At 37.2% G+C, this 19,851-nt stretch overlaps 1 protein-coding gene across 1 annotated transcript in view; it reads left to right on the plus strand.

The window, feature by feature from the left end:
- The window catches only part of TGFBRAP1 (transforming growth factor beta receptor associated protein 1), a 32,065-nt gene extending 13,933 nt beyond the window's left edge, over positions 1-18,132 (plus strand). Inside the window, exons 4-11 of the mRNA XM_009813530.2 lie at positions 2,476-2,558; positions 8,684-9,025; positions 10,390-10,447; positions 11,798-11,941; positions 12,977-13,123; positions 14,710-14,869; positions 16,489-16,922; positions 17,810-18,132. Of these exons, the coding sequence (XP_009811832.1) occupies positions 2,476-2,558; positions 8,684-9,025; positions 10,390-10,447; positions 11,798-11,941; positions 12,977-13,123; positions 14,710-14,869; positions 16,489-16,922; positions 17,810-17,998 (1,557 nt within the window). The 3' untranslated portion in view covers positions 17,999-18,132. The remainder of the gene's footprint in view (positions 1-2,475; positions 2,559-8,683; positions 9,026-10,389; positions 10,448-11,797; positions 11,942-12,976; positions 13,124-14,709; positions 14,870-16,488; positions 16,923-17,809) is intronic.
- Positions 18,133-19,851: the final 1,719 nt, after the last annotated feature.

The raw sequence follows: 19,851 nt of genomic DNA on the forward strand, positions 1-19,851 counted from the left end.
TAGTGCTTTTTCAGGTACGAATTAATACAAGTCTTATTTTATGTTTTTATAGCTAGGTTTTTAATGTGAATTCAGTCAACAATATACAATTCACCTAAAGCACTTCAAGTCCTATTGGTGGTTCTCCAAAAATGATAGGGGAATAAACTATGTGTTGAAATTTAACTGGGTGTAACTTAGCACCTTTTAAAAGAAGCCTATTGCGGTATTCTGGCAAACAGGTCTGGAAGAACTCAAGATGTTTTTCCTATAATAAACAAAAGTGACTGTATGTGGTTGGCGTATAGGTCTAGCCTGTTTTTAAAAACCTGTGAGAAAGAGAGAATATTGAATTTTCCACAGACAGTCTTGTCTGTTGCTTCCATAATCTTTACCACAGGATATCTTGATGTCTAGCGTTTATCTTGTTGGCTAAAAATCAGCTTGGATACTCACTATCCCATCACTGCATCTTTAAAAAGTTGGGAAAGCGTCTCTCTGTAGACATTCTACAGCTTTTTTTGTTGTGTGGCTTTAAGGGACATGTGAAGATATGTCAACATTTAAATAAAGGTGAATACCACTTAATCAGTTCAAATTTAAAACTGATTCCTTGGGCCTATACTTATGATATCAATGAGCTCTTTTCAACTTCTAGTTGAAAACATTGCTGTACAGACTAAGCTCTACAATTAAAGCAGTATTTTCAGTGTCTTAGATCAATTCAAACTTAATTCCAATATCCTAATTCACTAAATATGTAAATAATAGTGGTCACTTAATTGCAAAGATTGAAAACAGACTTCAAAAAAAAACAAACCCCAACCTACTTTTGATACTAGTTAGCAGGTTGAGAAATGTTTGTACTTCAACCCTCCCTGGAAAGTCTGAGGCCAGATTTTGAGTCTTTCTGGTGCCAGAAGGTGCAGATAGTTGCAGATTGAAATCCTTTACCGGCATCCTTAAGAATGTGACCAGACAGGTATTCATCAGTTCACAGATTACCATTTATTGATGTAATAACATGGTCATAAATCCAAAATATTTTGGATATTTTGTGAATTAATCACCTGGGGTAGTTTTGCTTTATTACTGTAATTAAATTTCCTTTGAAAAGGTGTCCCAGATAGCATTTCCCTCTGTTTCCCCTTCTCTCCCCCACACTGGGGAGGCAAGGGAAGTCCTACAGCCTTACAAATCAATGGGTTTTAATGGATTGCTAATGATCAAGGTTAAGTATTTCCTTAAGATAATCCATTAGTAAAGCATGCACAGACTAAGTGGACTTAAGCCAAGCTTTTTTCTCTTGGTAAATCCACAATCTTTAATCAGCGTGAAAATCACCAGTTACAATATCAGTCTACCCTACTTGAGACCTGACACTCTTCAGCAATTCCTACCTGGAATACGTTGCTAATGTATTGCAGTTTCTTGGGGTGTTTTTCATTGAAAATGAGAGTCTGTTATTAATGACATCATTCATGTACACTATTAAACAACATTAGAAAGCTGTACGTTCATGAGAAAGTTGAAGGGGAAAAACCTGAGGGCATGTGGATGTAGCTAGGTGTATTTGCAAAATACCAATGTCACAAATGGTGGATGCTTTGCAGAGCATGACTTAAGTTCCTTGCTTTTAGTAATTCTCTTTTGCTGTTGGAAATATACTGGGCACGAGGGTTTCATTTAATCTCCTGGTAACTAATTGACCATTCAGACTAAATAAATACCTAGCATTTAAAGTAGTTTTGAGTTCTTTTTCTAGGGAACTTCTTGTAAACTTTTTTCTGTCTAGGCATGACCTTAACAGTAAAACTTCATAACACACAGCTTTTCATATGATTTACTTGTGCTCCTCTTGTTAACCATGTTTTTATGTACATTGTATAATGAATTGCATATTGGATAAGTTGAACTGCTTTGGAAGTATTTTTATTTACAAGGTAAAAAGTCAGAAATCTGGTCATCAGCTGGGTTTGAGTCTGAGAATCCACCAGCAAGGTTGCTGCAGAAGTGAGGTGAGATGGGGAGAAAGTTGGCTGTGTGTGGTCAAGTGGGACCACCCTTGAGTTCAAATCTTTTTGTGCCTGCTGAATCATGGGGACTTCAGAGATGACCATTGGCTTTTATGTTTACAAATACCACAAGCAAAAACTTGAGGCAGGTCACACTGATGTCAGATAAGTCATTATTTGAGTAAGAAAACTTAAACTTGCTATTTGTTGACTTTGCTTTTAGTAAGTGTTCGTGAACAGTGTTGTGTTCACACACTTTTGTGTAAGAAACTGAGTCTGGGCAGCAGATTCAGTATATACAGGTACATACAATTTAAAATGTAGAGGATCAAGGCCTTATTTTGCATGTAACTTGACAGGTCTGGTTGAAGATCCTGTGTTCAGTGTTTTTGGCAGGTAGTTATTGCAGTAGTGACTAGCACTACGTAAATAACTCCTTACAAAGATAATAAACCTTTTTTTCCCCCCTTCTCTTTCATAGGTAATGTACAAACGAATCCTGCAGCAAGCAGGTTTTATACAGTTCGCACAGCTTCAGTTCCTTGAAGCAAAAGAACTCTTCAGGTAACTGTGTGACAAGAAATTTATTAATTTATCTTGTTTAAATGAGGAGTTAGTGTTCTTGGTTTTAAAAATCTCAGTCACTTGAATGTTTTTGATGCAGATGTGAGTTCACTGTGATAAAATGGTTTTGTTGGGGTTAAAAACAGAGTAACATTAAAACAACTTTATAACTGAAGAGTTAATGCAACTGATTTTTTGGTATGCTAACATACAGTAGCATTAAGGCTGTAATCCTGTAATCTGAGTGTTATATGTGTGGAGATTTTTTTTACTTTATACCCATGAAGGTCAAGGCTTTATTATTGAGCCTGTGCTGTGATTTACAGCATTGAACATTGCCTGGTTCTTTTTTTTAAGAAAAAAACTTTTAACAAAATGTTACAATTTAAATATTAGTTACAATTAAAATATTACTGACACTATTGCACTAATTTTTTGAGGATGCTGATACTGAATTTGTTTTAACACTTGTTCTGCAAGGCCTTTTCCGGAAGACAGATTATTTGTTCTTGAAGTCTGTACTAGCCTTCCTGATTTAGCTGTTTTGGCAGTCACTTGTTTACAAATTGACCTTGGTACTCCACTTTCATTCAAAAAAATGCTGCTTGTTATCTTTATTTTAGCTGATCATTTCACTTCTGCTAGCCATGCCTCATTCTGCGATGGCGCACTGTCCAAAGTTAGTGTAATCCATACTGAACACATAAAATAACTCTCCTTGTTATCTGGTGAAATTAGTTTTAAATCAGTTTAGAGTCTATGGAATAGGATTAAGGTTAGACAATTTGATGTATATTCTAAGTGTGTACAGTATAGGAAAAAAGTTGTCCTTGCGTTTGTGGAAATGCATCAAGGAAAGTATAGCTTTGGGGAATGTTACTACTGATGAGGACTTCACCATTTTGCCTCCTGCTCACCAGGATAATGGGAGGCACTGGGCTTGAACGGGCAGTGTACACTGAGTGAAAATTAGGGAATGACAGGAAAAGCCTGAACAGCATTTAGTGGCAATTTGTTTTGGCCACAACCACTTTCTGTATCACCTTGTAATTTTTTGGCATTAGTGAGCGACTTGCAATCTTCCTCCTCCCTGTAATCTTCCAAACACTAGACTGCATTGCTGCTGTGTTGCTTATCTGAATTAGAAGTATAAGCTGTACATAGTTAGGAATCCTTTACAACATTCCCACAAAGCCCTTCCCTATGGCTTTCCAATGTATTTTTTTCAGTTTTTTCAGTGTGCCCAGCTTTGGTGAAATAGCTTGTTGAGGTTGTACTGGCTGAAAGTGGCTTCATTGTCTAGGTGTGGTTAGGTGGCCAGACTTTTGTAGCTCTGCAGCTGTCTTGACTATGGCTGACACTTCAACTTTTTTTCTATCACTTTATTCCACCTGTCTGGCAATAATTCCCTGTGGGGTCTAATCTGAGGGCCCCACCTTGCCTGTAGTGGCCTGAGGATCTTTTAAAAACAGTGAAAAGGGGGAGATGTATCCTGCAGGAAGCTCCAGCACCTTGTGGAAGGAGCCGAGATCAGTTATGCAGCCTTCATCCAACTAGCAGTCCATCTGACAAATGATGTTTAATGAACAGGACTGTGGGAGCTCCTGTATGGAAAGAAACATGCTTCACAAGAAAATGAGCTGTCCAGGCATAAATTTTGGAGCTGAGTCAGCATCCCAAGGTGTTTCCTTCCTCTAAAAGCTGCAGCTCCAAAGCAGAACAACTGCTCATGAATTGCTGAAGTCTGCTGGGGGGAGAAAGCAAAAATAAGTTTTCTCTGTTTTTCTTTTCTCCAGCCATACATAAGCTATTCAGAGTATTTTGGTGACTCTGAAAAACTTATGGAATCTAGGTTCCCTGATTTTTCAGCCCTGGAGAACACACCCAGTTGAGGTAATACCTGGTTATGCCCCGATACACGTTCAAACAATCTTGTTCATTTTAGACTTACTGATGCTCAGAGGAAAAATGGGAAAGATAATGGCAGTCTATGCTAACACTTCCTCCCGTCCCCGTGTGTTGCTCTGCAGGTGTTTCAAGCTAGTGTTAGTCAGAAGTAACTTCAGCCTTAGGTACCAAGTTTCCCTTTGTCATTTTATCTGAGAAAAGATGGATTTAGCAGTGAAACAGAGTAGCAGCAGTACCTGCAAGAAATTGTTGTGATGTAGACCTACTTCTGGCCAAATAGGAAGTGAGATTGTCTCACTCCTCAGAAAATATTTGTCAGTTAACAGGCTAGTAGGGGAAATTAATATATTCTTGCATCAGTAATCCTTCTTGGATAACCTTGTGAAGATAGTTATATCTTATGCATAACTTCATAGCTCTTAAATCTGAAACTTTTAAGAGGAATACTTTTCCTGCTAAGTTCCTTTTGGTTATGCTGATACTTCTGAATACTGAAGAAGGTTGACAAAAAGGAGGGAAGTGGTAGCTTTATTGAAACTCAAATGGTTCAACAAAGGGAGGAGAACTTTCTTCAGCTGGATCCGTTAACCTTAAACTGAGTGAGCTGTCACAGTGAGGCTTCTTTGGTCTGACAAATTCTATTATAAGCAATAAGAGCATTGTGATTGTGTTATATAGTTGTGATTTATATTACACTTCTGCTGTTTCATATTGCTATCATTGGAGGCTCGCACGTGGTTAGGCCAAACAGCGATATTTAGCAGGCTGTTTGCTGAATTCTAGATGTCTTGCTGAGATCTTTCACTGTGACAGCTGCCAACCATTTCTCTCCAGTGTGTCTTGTTATGTCCTTTCACTGGTTAGATATTGTTTACAATCTGACACACCGGATACTGGAACTTTTCTAAACTTTGTTGCTCTTTTTAACAAATCAAGATGTTAACTTTTCTAACAGTGTTATCTCACCTGGGATAGGCTATAGAGGGACTTACAGCTAAAGTCTCTTCTACACTGGAAAGGTTAAAAACTTGCTGGTACTTACACACAATCTGTGTGAGATTTGCATCTTAAATGGGATTCAAGAATATAAGCTTCTATTACAGCCAGTGGGATCTAGGCAAAACAGCTAAGTCATGTAGGTGTCTTTGACATCTCTAATATCTGTAAATTTGAGGGTCTGAATTTAGACCTAAGTTTCCTGAAAACTTGTAGATTCTGCCTTTTGCATTGTTTGTATATATAAAGCCCAAAAAGACCTAATGCAGAATTACTTGAAGGGAAGTTACCTCTTAACATTGACAGCTTGACTTGTCTTAAGAGCCTGTTTTCTACTTTGTGATAAGTTGCTAGCTGTATTTTGCTAAACCTGAGATGCTAGAAGCTGAAGACTCAAATGTGTTTTTCAAGAGAGATGAGGTCCTTTGTAGCTGCTCCAAAACTGTTTTGTTCCAAATGTGATGGAAAGAGCCACAAGACATCCACAGGTCCCAGGAGCCATAAGCCTTGAGATGAATGCAGGTGGTGTCATTGTTTAGTATTTGGTATTTTTCTGAAGATGTTTGTTCTGGATGATACTGGATGTGTTTGTTCTGTGATGATACTGGATGGTACTGATTACCATTGCTGAGGGGAGAGCAAAACTGTAAAACGTGAGCTTGAGTCAGACCGTCTGGGACAACCACTGGTGATTCACAGCCCAGGGTTTGGGCTAGCCTGAGTTGGAAGCTGGTTTTGATTCTCCTTTTGGAAACAGATGGTCATTAAGGTCAGAATCCGTCAAGTTCAGAGGTGAAGTAGCTGACTACTTCCTCATCTAGGAAAAGTTGGATGGTAAGATGAAATGATGTAGAAGCTACCGTAGAAGTTGGAAAATGTTTTAAAAGGCATGTTAAATATAGCATTTTTAACTTCATCATCATCTCCATGGTCATAGTCTCCATCTCAAGCTTAGGCCATCTCCAAATACTTGACAGCATAGCCAGCAAGGGAACCAATGCTTATACTTGAATTTCTGCGGATTTATCAAGACTCCTTGCTTCTGCACTAATTTTGAGTAGCCTGTTGATATTATTCAAGTTATGGGTTAACTTTTGTTACAAAACAAATCAGTGAAGAACTTTGGAGGGGGTAAAGAAAAATCTCTTCTTTCTTTAAATAGGGTTAATTTTCTAGTGTAATACATCTCATGGAATATATTTTATCTGGTGGTCCTCAGGTCTTAAACTTTCACGAGTAGTTGGACTAGCCAAAGCTGCAGTTAGATTACTGTAACGAGTTCATACTGAAAGCCCAAATGCTCTTTGAACCATCAGGTCATGCTACTGACAGAACTTCCTCCTACTTGGTTATTCTATCTCTTAAGAAAAAGTCTTCATCTACTTTTGAGTTCCATCATAATGTAGATCCAAGAATTTCAAAACCAAATATCAAGACTGAAAAGAGGGATTAAAAGGAAACTTCAACTGCAGAAATGTGCAAAGTAAACATGAACACTTTACTCTTGGTCAAAGGCTGGCCTTTCTAGTGTAGAGGGGTTTTTTTAGGCAGTAGGAGCTCTGTGTACAAATCAGAAAAACTTGCTATTCAAACTTCTTCTCAGGGGAAGGCTTCCCACGTTCAGCTTTTTCTCTGTTGTGGTCCTCTATTGTTCATGTTGCTGTTGCCATGCTTTGCAGTCACTAGGTTCTGGAACATGATACTTGCTGCTTTTAAATTTGCTGGTCCTGCTGTCTCCCAGAATTTTTCTTCTGGTATAGATTTTTGTAGCCAAAGGACAGTATTTACTTTTTTTGAAAGTTCTAAATAGATGTTGCCATGGTGATGCTTCCTACTAGTTTGTATTTCCTGGATGGTTTTGGAGCTGTGTCTCTAGCAAGAAGTGAACAACTCAGGGCATGCCCCCCTGCTTTAGTTACTTAACAGTAGGGAAGGGATGAGCCTGCTTGTGAAGATCTTTCACGCTTTGTTGCGTGCAGAAATCTACTGCCTCCTCTACTTCCATGGTTATAACTTGTTTCTTTTTGGAATTCTTTCCAATCAAGGTTGTGAACAGAAAGTCTCTTTGAGGTTACTGATCACCAGATAGATAACTATTTTTTCGAAGTTTTATTTGCAACAAAATAGTAACTAACCAGGGTTTCTTTTAGAGAACTGTCAGTTCATTTTGATTATTTTTTTTTCAGCATCAGTATCTCCTGCACTTCAGGAATGCTCATCTTTAAAGTTGAATTCTGAATAATGACTTTGACAGTGAAATAAAATATAAATCCTGATTTCTTCTTGTTCTTCTAAAGCAAGGCCTGGGAGGAGGAGTCATTCTAGCTGTGAAAATTGGGGAGTTGTTTACCATGTGTGGAAAAAACTTCCTGCTTTGTTCTTCTGTCACAACACACATCCTTCAAATGCTTGAGGAACTTCTTCAATCTAGGCTGAAAGAAAAATGTTTTGTGTAGCATGTTACAACTTGCTCCTGGATAAAGTATAGATGCCCTTCACAGGCAAAGTGGAAAAGCCACTCCATAGTATCTGACATAGATGTATACCCAAGACCTATGCCTGTACAACAGACTGCTACTTACTGGTTAGATGGATGCATAATCAGTATCCACAGTTTGTTGTCAGAATCTCCTTAAGAAGTGAGCCGAAGGAGGAAACTGGTGTATTTCAGGGTTGGGGAAGACATTTTCATCATCCAAACACGTGTTCTGAAAGCTTTAGTTTTCTACAGGAAGTTGCTGTTTTCTACAGAATTACACTTGCACAGTCTTTGTGGCTTACCTGAAAGGGTTCACTCTCTCCATTTTTTTTTTTTTTTTTTCTCCATCAGAAGACTAGCTCCCATAATGTATGGATGAAGTCTAGGAGAGTCCTAGGAACTGCACTAAGGCTATTCAGCAGATTTTTGTATATGCCACGCAACAGCTGTGGGATGTCAAAAGCAAAAGGCTGGCCAGTCTCTGAATTCTTAGAGCTTTCAATGTCTAGAGGAGGAAAAAGAATGGTAAACAAGTTTGGATAGAAACAGAAAAAAAAAATTCCAAATTTGTTCTGAATATATTTTCTCCAGCATAGAAGGCAATAACTTTCAGAAACTGACAACCTGTTAGTGTCCTGACTCTAAGCATATGTGAGCACACGTTCCCAGTATGTTATTTTTTTGTGCCTATGTATACTTTTTCTTTCTTTTTGCTTCATCTAGTTTGACACTGTAATTGCAGAAGCGGCCAGCTTGATGTCCGGGAGCTGATCTCTCTCTACCCCTTCCTGTTGCCTACTTCCTCTTCATTTATACGGTCTCATCCCCCTCTGCATGAGTATGCGGACCTAAACCAGCTGACCCAAGGGGACCAGGAGAAGATGACAAAGTGCAAACGATTCCTTATGAGTTACTTGAACGAAGTCCGCAGCACTGAGGTTGCAAATGGCTACAAGGAAGATATTGACACAGCTTTACTCAAGCTATACGCTGAGGCAAATCATGAAAGCCTGCTGGATCTGCTAGTTTCGGAGAACTTTTGTCTTTTAACAGATAGTGCAGCCTGGCTGGAAAAACACAAAAAGTGAGTGGATTTTTTGAGTATTGCACCTCTGAGACCAGAGGGAAAAGGGTCTTAAATGCTATTGGCTTTTAGAGCGACATGTTCGAATTCTTGTAGCTTCTGTGCTTTCAGGTCCGAAAGACAACTTGGCCTGACTTGTCAGCATTTTAAAATGTTGGTGAAAAGGTATTCTGTCTGAGGTAAAGGAAATGCATTCTGTCTTATGCTGGTAAATACAGAGTTCTCCCTGAAAGCTTCTGTGTCCAACACAAAAATAAAGGATTGGTACAAATCTGGAGGGGGGAAAAAAAGGTGATTTGTTTGTCCTTGTGACAATGTGAGAGTTGAATGGATACAGTAGTGGTACTCATCCAGAATGAAAAGATGCTTTAAAGCATGCACTACATTAGGTAGAAGCTCTTAACCAGGTAGTGGCTTTAGAATTGTAGTTGCTTATTCAGGGGAAGAGGTCTTACTTTTGAATTGCATACTTTCTATGCTCCCACTGAATTCACCGAAAGGAGGTTGCTTAAGATGACTGCAGATGATTTCAAACTGGAAATGCCAGCAGGTGGAGAAGTGACTGTCGTTAAGCAGAAAACACTAGATAGTAAATGTGTAAAATACAAACTCCAGTCGTAGGTAGTGTCTCTGTCTTGGATTTAATTTCTTTAATCTTTAAACTGTGTGATGCAGTAGTAGCAACTACAGTAGTGAGGAGGAGTCTTTAACTGTGGTTAGATTTACGGTAGTTTCATTTATTTCAGGTGTTTTATTAAATCCTCTTGGTAAGTATGGTTTGCATGGCAAACTCTTGCAAATACAAGTGGTAGAACATCGTTCCATGAGAACAGCCATTACAGAACTTCAGCTGTTTTTTTTTTTTATTACCGTACACACAAAACCTCTGTAATGGCGCTGTACAAAGCTCTTCCTTTCCTGACTTGATTTCATGCTGTAGTAAAGAAAAAATGTTTCTGATAGTAGAACACACCTTCAAATAAAAGCATCATAAAAATTTGATTTAATGATACCTGATTAACTATTGGAGGAATATTTATTGTTTGGAGCTGTGTGTTAAGTCTGTATATAAAATTCAAAGAATGGCATGGGAATCATCTCTGACACATACTTTGTTTAAGCTGGATAGCTCCAACTTAAGTAGAAACTGCCTTAGAGACAGGAGAGACACAGACACATTTCTAGGACAGAACTTCTCTCCTTTGATTCCAAAAAAGAGCCTACCAGACCCTTGTTCAAGTCTAGACATGGCTGTGTACATGTCATTGTAAACAATTATTTGTTATATTCTGTGCTAATCAAACAATAATTAAATTGGTAGGAAAGAGCTAGAGGTTTTAATATTATTTTCTCTTTCTATACAGGTATTTTGCCCTTGGTCTCCTGTATCACTACAATGGTCAGGATGCTGCAGCACTTCAGGTTAAAATAAAGCTTTTAGTGTCATCTGTAAAGCATTCCAAAATACCAGTTTACCTCTGAGATAAAAATCTGAGGTGCTAATTTATCTGTTTGAAAAGTAGTGTTGTGTATATATGAGAAACTTATGCTAAAGCTTTCTTGAATAAATTAATATGCTAGATTTGAAAAACCTTGAAGAGCTTACTTAAGATGACAGTTATTTAGATGCTTGTGTGCTATTTTTTAAGCAAAACTGCACATACCAGAACATACGTTTTTACTCTTAAAAGATGGACAGAAGCGCTAAAATAATCAAGACATCACTTAAAGGTGTTTGAGGTACTTCAGGAACACATTGTGTGCTGATTAGTCTGTTAACACACAGCAAAGCAGTATTGTAATCTCATGGCAGGCACTGACAGCAACTCAGAGTTTATTTCCTTGTCTGATGATGGACAGTCAACACAGTCTGCAAGGTCTGTGGGTTTCAGCTGGGTTAGAAATCCCTTTGGGGACCCCCCCTTCTAATGTCACTAAGGCTAGCAGTGGCCTGTAGACTGCAGACTAAATAATTTTGTTATTTCTGTCTGCAGAACTTCATCTAGAAAAATTAATATGTTCTTGATCAATAAATAGCATGTATGTCTCAGACCATATCCAATACCTTAAGTAGTCTGCCTTACTGTGTGGCTTTTTAAGTACGTTAATCACAGTAACACTGTCAAATGCATTCAAGTCAGTTATGTAAACAGTAATTTCCAAAGCAGAAAACCAGTAAGGACAAAAAAAACAGTATGTACCTTTGTCATGTGCAACATATTTTTCTTTATGTTTCAAGGAACAAAGTTTATTGCTAAACTGGTGTGCTAGATGTGTCACCTTTTAATTCCAATTATAATGTATATAAAAATAATCTCACATGGTACTTAAAGTTCTTCAGTCAAAATGAAAGCACAGCAAAAAATCAGGTTTTCTTCTAAATTGTTTGTGTCATTTGCTTTTAATCTTGCACACACAGAACACATGAAAAGTATACCGTGCATTAGAGAGAAGGATTTTTATCAAAACTTTTCTTTGTGATTAAGGTACCTCCTCCTAAAGTATTTGGCCAGTCACTCTCAGAATGAGAACCTACATGATACGGGGTCTGAATTAGTTGAATATGGCAGGTGCAAGAAAAGCCTGTGACAGAGAGGAGGCATAAATTTAGTGACCAGTGAGGTCTCTTGCAACTGGTGTTCCTAGGAGCTCTTTCTAATTCCACAAGTAACAATAGCTAATGCTAAGTGTTGTAGTAGCTCACATAAATTTTGAGTTGGAAGAGCTAATACATGTTTTAAGCTCTTTAATCTGTGTGTGTTTTTGTTGCAGTTATGGGTGAAAATAGTTGATGGAGACATTCAAGATTCTACACGTTCAGATCTCTATGAATATATAGTAGACTTCCTTACATTCTGCTCAGACCAAGATCTAGTGTGGAAATACTCTGAATGGGTTTTGCAAAAAAATGAAGAGGTTTGTGTTTGGCATACTTTTCACAGAACATCATAAATATGAAGTATTTCCCTGCAGTGGTGTTTGGGTGTTCCGTCTTGACAGCTAATTGGACCAGTTTTGCAGAATAGTTAGTGCTAGTTAAATAGTGATCAACAGAAGAAAACTTCCAGGTTTCTCAATTCTTCTAAGTCCATCTGTTAACAAGTGCTTGTGATAATTGCCTCTTTTTCTTCTGAAAACAAAGTTTAGGTCATTCTGTACAATGCAAGATACAGCATGTCTTCTGAAAATTATCTTGCTTAATATGAAGAAAAACAGATCTTAAAAAATAAAAAAAAATCACTTAACAGGTTAACTGTTGCTGCTGTTTATTTTTTAAAAGGATTCCAGGGACGGGTGATATCTGTGTACACTAGGATGTGGAATAAATAACCTTCATTCAAGACAAAACCTCATTGCTACAAGAATTAACTTAATCCACCAAAATTTAAAAAAATATTTTATAATATCCATTAGTGTGGTATGCTCTTAAATGGGATTCTTGATGCTGTATCAGACAGTGTGCTTTTGGAACTTGTCACTGCCTAATTTGTATTAATTTAAAGCTCAAGTTATTACATGCAATGACAGATTTCTAAATTTTTGGTTTGATTATTATAGAAGACTCTTGCTCTGTATATATCATCACATTTGATAAGGCTGTAAACATTCTGGTCTCTAACTTACACTTTCTTGCTGCAAAGTCTGAAGTCTCTTGTTCTGCTGTTATACAGATCTGTTCAATACTTTTTTGTGGCTGGTGGAGGTTGTGCCCAACACAAGGTTTATAGGCTGGACAATGTATAGACTACAAATTGAGGTAATGGAGATAGGAGTGAGATCACGATAAGCACTGGAAAGTGTAATCTTGATGATGTTGAGCAGGGTTTTGTGTTGTTAATCTTCCTGAATAATGTACTAACTAATCTGATAGTGCTATTAAATAAGTATTTAAAATAAAAAGGTCGTAAAATGGTTGCCACTGAGTTCCGAAATGCAATTAACTCTTTTTAGGTTGGCGTACAGATTTTCACTAAAAGGCCTTTGGAAGAACAGGAGAAAAACAACATTAATCCAGATGATATCATCAGTTGCCTTAACAAATATCCTAAATCACGTGTTAAATATCTAGAACATCTCGTATTGGAAAGAAATATAGAGGTGAGTCCTACAAGAACAGTAAAAATAGGCATAGGGTTCAGAATGCGGACTATGATGAACAAATGAAAAAAGCCAAAGTCTAGAAGAAGTAAGCATAATTCAAAAGCTTTCAAATGTACTCAGGGTAGGGAAGGAGTGGTTTTAAGATTACAGTAGATGATGAGGAGCGGATATCTGCATTATTTTTAACTTTTCAACTCTTGTGATAGCAAGACAGTTGCTTACCTCCCCTTAGAAGTTGTTTGGGGTTCTTTTACGTCTGATTATTGCATACTTTTCTGTTTCACCAATAAGGCTCAAACCTCCATCTGGTAAGATCATAGAAAAATGTTCGAGCAACTGCTAATCCTATTGCACTGTGGCAGCAATATACTAAAATTGCTAATTAATACAAGTAGGTATGTTTTATTCTGTCCTTCTGGAGAGATTTGAGCCGTTAATGATAGAATTAAACCATGCATCTCTCACTGTAGAATTCCAAACCACTGTAGATGTTGAATGTCCAAAAGATGTATTCGTAAGTCCTAAGTGACAGTGTATTCTACCTCTGGGTTTTTAAGCACAATACAGAAGCAGCCAAACATTATGGTGATTGGATATGAGACGTTTTAAGCACAGAAGTTACTTTAACTTGCAAATAAAGCAAGGAAATGAACATTGAAAGAACTCAGCAGAACTGATGACCAGTTCACTAATTTGCATTCTTCAGATACACATGCTAGATCAATGGTTTCCCTTTGTTGCTATTGCAAATACGCCAAGGTGTGACAGCATGGCTGATGAATGTGCTAGTTTCTGACGCCATGAATATTTTCAAACAAACTTTTTGAGTTAAACATAGTGCCTTGTAGAATATTTGTAACAAAAATAATTTATATTAAATCTACTCTACTTGCTAGCAAAGGCTGGATTGTAAATTGATTTGGTCTTTAGAAAGTACTAGACTATTGTGAAAGTTTTAGTGAGAGTGTTTTAAACAGTCAAATCATCAACTTGTTTTCATTAATATTGGGTAGTGGATAACACAAAAAGCACTGTGCTTTCAGAGTACTTGTCTAGCTCTGGTAGCTTTCTCAAATTTTGTTGCAGAAATAGAAAATGTCAAAGAACATACCGGAATATGAGTAAGAACGAATTAGATGAAAATTACTCATTTTTACAGGGGAAACAAAAGGAGAAGACACAGTGGAGATCATACTTGTACTTAAAGGAGGGACATCTGTTTTACTGCATTGACTTGCATTAGGTGAACTTTTGAAAGGAAATAATTTTTGCACAAGAAAAGCTATTTACAGAGCTTTTTTTATTTAAGGTGAAGAGAGGTTTAGGAATAAAATATTTCATATCTACATTTTGGAAATATCTGTATTAATAGAGAATCCCATACTATACGTATAGTGTATTTTGTGAAGCTGGTCTGAATAAGTTGTCCGTCTGCATGAACAAAATACTTTCTGATTAATTTGAATTAAATAAATGAATTAAAACACATTTCTATGTGATTATGTAAATATTCATCACTGTTACTGGTGGGGAGAAGGGGCTGTCCTTGTAAATGGAGCTAACATCGTTCTTTTCATCTGTAGAAAGAAAAGTACCATACTCATCTAGCTGTCTTGTACTTGGAGGCAATACTTCAGCTAAAATCTGTGACCACAGATAATTGTACAGAAACAACTGAACTGCTGTTTAAACTACGCAGTCTTCTTCAGAAATCTGATCTTTATAGAATTCACTTTATTTTGGGTAAGATGCATGTTGTCTGTTATAAATGCTATATGTCAGTTGCGGCAGGAGACAAAATAAAGTCCTCATAAGGACATAAAACTAAAAGATCTGAGGTTTCTAGATGTATTTGGTTGATAGGCTTACCATCTATATTTCTAACAGACACAAGTTAATTTAGAAAGCCTATCTGTTAGTGTTATCTTTGATCTCCCATAGCTCGTGAGGTACAATGGTATGTTTGCTACTGCACTAAAGACAGAATACCATAACTAGCTAGAAAAAATATCTTCATACAATTATCTTCCTAATTTATAGTCAGTTTATTTTTAATGATGAGTATGTAACTTGTGACAATCTTTTGCAAATGGAAGACTTACAAGTTTATTTGTTAAGCAGTCTGTTTCTCAGTGAACTGAAGTGAAGCTTTGAGGAGTCTGATTACAAAGGACTTTTTTGTTGTCCATAATACACTTTCACCCCAAAAGCTGGGGTTCATGCCAAACAAAAACATGAGAATCTTTTTGAGTGAAAAGCGCAACATAATCTTACTGTTGGTGTAAGGCAAGCAACAGTTGAGCTAAATTTTTTCCTTGACCAATGCTTATAATGGCTAATTTTTAATGTTTGCACTGGAAAGGTGGATGAAAAGGAAATGACTTGTTATTGTACTGAAATGCTTTTTCTGAAATTCAGTGGAAAAATCCAGTGGATGTAGAAATAAAAATAGCTGAGTAGCAACTAAAAAAAATTTACCAAAGTTTAATGTCCCCTTGCCTTTGCAATCAGCAGCACATTGTATGACAGATAATGTACAAGTATAACACAGTCATTGAAACTCTTGCTCTTTTTCATCTTCTAATTTGTAACCAAATTTTTAAGGGCAAGAGTTACAAGATCTATTATTCTCTTGAAATCCATGTACTCTAAAACACAGGATTTCTTACATGACAAGTTTTATCTTACATGAAGGTGAGATCAATGCATGCTAGTGTGTTCCTCCTTGATAACCAAAATATTTTGGGGACAAAAACATTGTATTTCCATACCTTTTAGAGGCCTATGCCAAACCTTTATCACCTTTACAATAAGTATAGGATTTTCTACTTTATCTTGAAATGCCAGATGAACTTGCCATTCCCCTGCCTGTCGCTGACATTTAAACTTTAAGCTGTCAGACTGGATTAAGCATTTGTAGTGTCCTTTTCTTAAAGGGAAGTACTATTTGGTCTTTATTGTCTTTTATGGCCTTTAAACTATTCTGTAATTTTCTATAATATTGGGAGAAGCAGAGGTTAAAAATATTGTACTTCATCTTACCGTTTTTCATACATGGTAGCAGTGTGAGCAGAAATGTGCAAGACCGACATATTAGAATTTAAAAGATGTCAGTGACACTGGTTTTATCACCTGTTATTTAGTAATTTTTTTCCTGTATTTTGTCGTGCTCTTTTGTTAGAGCTGTGTTTCCATACATCTAGGCATTCTTGTACTTACAAACATCTATCCTCTTCATAGCTGCCAGCACCCCTGCAAAAATAGCAGGTGTTGAGTTCTGTGCGCTTGTTTGCATTGGCTCTGCGAGCAGGAGTAACAGTCTTGTCCACTGAGCAAATACTGCCTTGTTTCTCATTTAACAGACAAAATCCAGGGCACAGACCTTCATATGGAAAGTGCAATTTTATATGGAAAACTAGAAGAACATGAGAAGGCTTTGCATATCCTTGTCCACAAGTTAAAGGACTTCCATGCCGCTGAAGAATACTGTATATGGAACTCTGAGAACAGAGACATGCAGTGCAGGCGGAGGCTTTTCCATATGCTGCTGTCGGTGTATCTAAATTCAGGCACTTCGGATTGTACACTAGTCATGGCTGCTGTGGATCTCTTGAATAACCACGCTGCTGAATTTGATGCAGCTTTAGTTTTGCAGCTGGTGCCTGACAGCTGGTCAGTGCAGCTCCTCTCCCCATTCCTGGCTGGAGCAGTGAGGCAAAGCATTCATACAAAAAGAATGACTCAGACTGCACTTGGGTTAGCACAAGCTGAAAACTTAATCTACAAACACGAGAAGGTAGGTTGTTTGTTTTTTTTAATAGAAGCACTTTGAAGCTTTACAATTAAGTCCTTTGATATATAATAATCAGAAGTTTGAAGAATTAGACAAAGTTGTCTTCATGTCCTTGGCAATTTTACTTGCTGCATTTATTAGTTTTTTGCCATGACTACTAGATTCAAACTTAATTTTATGCTTTGTCTGTAAAACAAAAGAGAAGGTGGGGGCCCTGAAATAGGAGCAACTGGTGAACTTCTGGGCTGAATGAAAGTGAATCTGGGGTATACAGATTAACAAAGTTCTTGCAGAAACCTTAACAAATGTGAGTTAGCATTTTTTCACTAGAATTAAGACCTGTCAGAATTTGCAAAAAAGTTTACCCAGCACTTAGTATTAATTGAAGCATGTTAGTAGCTTTTGTTAGTGGTAAATTCTCTTGTGAAGCTTTCTCCTATTCCTAGCTAGAGCTGTGTTGCTTAAAGCTCCCAGCAGATTCTTAAATCTGTTTAGTTCTAACGACGGTATATCCAGCAGAATCTGCCTGGAATAAAAATGCATCAGTGCTCAGTTTGCCGTGGAGTTGTCCTGTGACCTTGTTTAGGAAGCTGCATTGGGTTTTCAGTTGCATTAAATGTGTGAGAGCTTTTTCTTAATTAAACAAACAAAGAAGAAAAAAAAACGGGGGGGGGGCGGGGGGTGGAGAAAGCAGTACTTAAGAGGAAGCATGCAAATGAATGCGTGTGAATGTGGAAATTGAATTCAAGTTAAATAATTCAAGCTGTCTTTTCCTACTACCTCTGTCATTGACCAGATTTGTCCATTTGGTACAGTTTAAATTATATGCCTCATAATTTCCCTTCTGTTCTTGCTAGTTTCATGTTTGGATTTTTTTCCCTTCTCTTTAGGTTAAACAAAAAGGAACCCCAATTGTTCTTTCGGACAAAAAGGTCTGTCAGGTGTGCCAAAATCCTTTCTGCGAGCCTGTATTTGTAAGATACCCAAATGGGGGTATGGTCCACACACACTGTGCTACAAACAGACATCTGAATTCCAACATGACTCATCACTCTTCCAGCTCCAGCAATCAGACTTGAAGTATGTTCCAGTCCCACAGGTTCCCATGACTTATACCCCATTGGAAGTGGGCTGGAAAAAAGAACAAAGTGCAGCTACTTTAGGTATAAATCAAGATGAACAGCTAGTCTTTGTGTTAATGGGAAGACTTCCAGTAAATATGAAATATCACCACTTATCATCTTGATTTCTTATGAATATACATAGAAAAGAAAATTCACTACCAGAAATGGAGAGGTGCAAATATAGGCTCTTCTCCATATAGTAATAAACAGTTAAAGAAAATAAGCCTTTTCTTCACAGTAAGGGTGAATGTTAAGGAATTTTAAGAAATGTCACTTTGCACTGAATGTGGTGTTGATAAATTTGTAGAGGTGGAGATGGCATCTATTGGAGTTGGAATTCTTGGAACGTTACATGACAAGACTGGCATCATGCAGCTTACTATCAAGACAAAAACGTGCGTTGGTTATAATGTTTGCTGCAGCGTGTCCTCTTTTGGGCTGGATTGTCTTCCCCTGGGTCACATTATGAACTTGATTTTTTGCTCTACAAATTGTTGGCTTTTGATGCACTTTGTAGTACTTTGCTCCCCTCTTCCCCCCCTGCTATGGAGAATTTAAATGTAAGCACTGGTCTGTTAGGTTTCTACTCCTACAGTTAATGTAATAAACTGAGCGGAAACTGATAGCCTCAGTCACACAGCTGTGCTTGAAAGAAAAAAGAAAAACACAAAGTCAGATTGTCTGGTCAGACTGTAGTCTTTTTTATGTGGGGGAAGAGACCTTAACTTTAATATTGATTTATTTATTAATATGCAAATATACTGTACATACAATTGAATAAATTTATCTTATATCATTCTAGAGTTTCTTTGGAGGATAAAGATGTAGCTGATACATAAGTGTACAGGTTATGTGCTAAATGTTTGCTGTAACATAACTTAGGCAGATTGTAACTCCACAAGAATAGGTTTTAGTACTTGTGGATGACTTTGTGCAATCAAAATCATGGAAAGAAGGTATAATTGGGAAGAAATCTACAAAAGTACACTACAGGGGTACTGGATTTGTTATATTCTACAAAACATTCTGTAAACTAAGGCTTTTCAAATAACAACAAAACCCCTTTACTTAACTACACTCAATAGTATTCACATTGTCACATTGCTATTTAATCAATTTAAAAGAAGCAGCTTCCCACAAAAGAGGTTCAAAAATGATGACTTGAAATAAAAGTTAAGTATTTCAAAGTCAAAGCATTTCTTTTAATTCTGTAAAGCTCTAGTAAATACCAAGCTTACTGGCCAGCATGCAGTTGAGTTAGTACAGCTGCTCACTGTTTCAGTGTTCCAAATCAGAGTGGAGACTTTCAGCAGAATGGGATATCTGCATTGCATCTTCTAGATGCAGTCTCGGCAGAGGTCTCCTGGTATGGAAAGGTTGGCTTATGAAACAGCCTCATAAGCATAGTGCTGCCTCCAGGAAGGGGCAACCAGACTACATCCAGGGGAAAAAATATCCATTTCTTTGTCTTTGAAGCAAAAGACCTATAGATCTTTCTCTTTCCTGAGTTTGAAATTAGAAACATATAGCTGTTGTGTTGGGGTTTTTAAAAAAAAAAAAAAAGTAAAATCCAAGTAAGCAATTTTGTAGTGCTTTCTACTAAGGCGTGTAAGCCACATTTAGTGAAAGGCACCTTCAAAAAAGACAAATGTGAGCATTTCTGACTTAATTCTGGCATGAGTGATTCTTCTGTGTTGCACTGGTATGAGCAGATTCTGTATCTTGTGTTCATGATTTTCAAATATTGTGTGTATAACTGGCAAAGATGACGCAGGCAAATTTGTAGTTCCCTGTCCTCAAAATACTTG

This window comes from Gavia stellata, chromosome 1, assembly GCF_030936135.1.
Source record: "Gavia stellata isolate bGavSte3 chromosome 1, bGavSte3.hap2, whole genome shotgun sequence".
In the NCBI taxonomy this organism is placed as follows: Eukaryota; Metazoa; Chordata; class Aves; order Gaviiformes; family Gaviidae; genus Gavia; species Gavia stellata.